This window comes from Bison bison, unplaced genomic scaffold (genome assembly GCF_000754665.1).
Source record: "Bison bison bison isolate TAMUID 2011002044 unplaced genomic scaffold, Bison_UMD1.0 scf7180017853370, whole genome shotgun sequence".
NCBI classification, from domain to species: Eukaryota; Metazoa; Chordata; class Mammalia; order Artiodactyla; family Bovidae; genus Bison; species Bison bison.
The window spans coordinates 5374-5955 of NW_011483943.1; the positions used below are offsets into that span (position 1 = coordinate 5374).

Genomic DNA, 582 nt, shown 5'->3' on the forward strand with positions numbered 1-582 from the left:
GTTCTAACAGTGTCATTATTTTTCATATTTAATACCTGTGGTCCTGTGCCTGATGGCGTGGCCTCATCAAGTACCAATTCTCAAAAGGTCTCATTGTCTTCCTTGATGATGCTCTGTGTCCCTCCCCTACATACCCAGTAACTTAGACAAGTGTCCACTTAACTCTGCCCCACCAACCTCCACAAAATGGGTAGTTTTCAAAAAGGTCCCAGAGTGGAGGAACATGTGTATCCCCAGGAAGAGGAGAGATTCCGAGTTATTCAAAAGGCAAGCACTTGCAGTTCACTGCAAGTGGCCAATACCAGAACCTAGCAAGAATCTTTGCCAATCTTCGGCAGCTTTTGTTTTACTGATCCTCTTAACGAGGTCATTTCTCATTGCAGGTACTTGTTTGCTGTGACAGGAAATGGTCTAGCCAACCAGGGCAATAATCCAGAGGTGCAGGTTGACACCAGCAAGCCGGACATACTGATCCTTCGTCAAGTCATGGCTCTTCGAGTTATGACCAGTAAGATGAAGAATGCTTACAATGGGAACGATGTGGACTTCTTTGATATCAGTAAGCATGTGTGCTTCTAAAGA

General features: G+C 44.8%; 1 protein-coding gene across 1 annotated transcript in view; it reads left to right on the top strand.

Moving 5' to 3' along the window:
• LOC104999001 (glypican-4-like) overlaps positions 1-579 on the top strand; it is a 1101-nt gene extending 522 nt beyond the window's left edge. The window contains exon 2 of the mRNA XM_010854416.1: positions 384-579. Coding sequence (XP_010852718.1) covers positions 384-579 — 196 coding nt within the window. The remainder of the gene's footprint in view (positions 1-383) is intronic.
• The last annotated feature ends 3 nt before the right edge of the window (positions 580-582 follow it).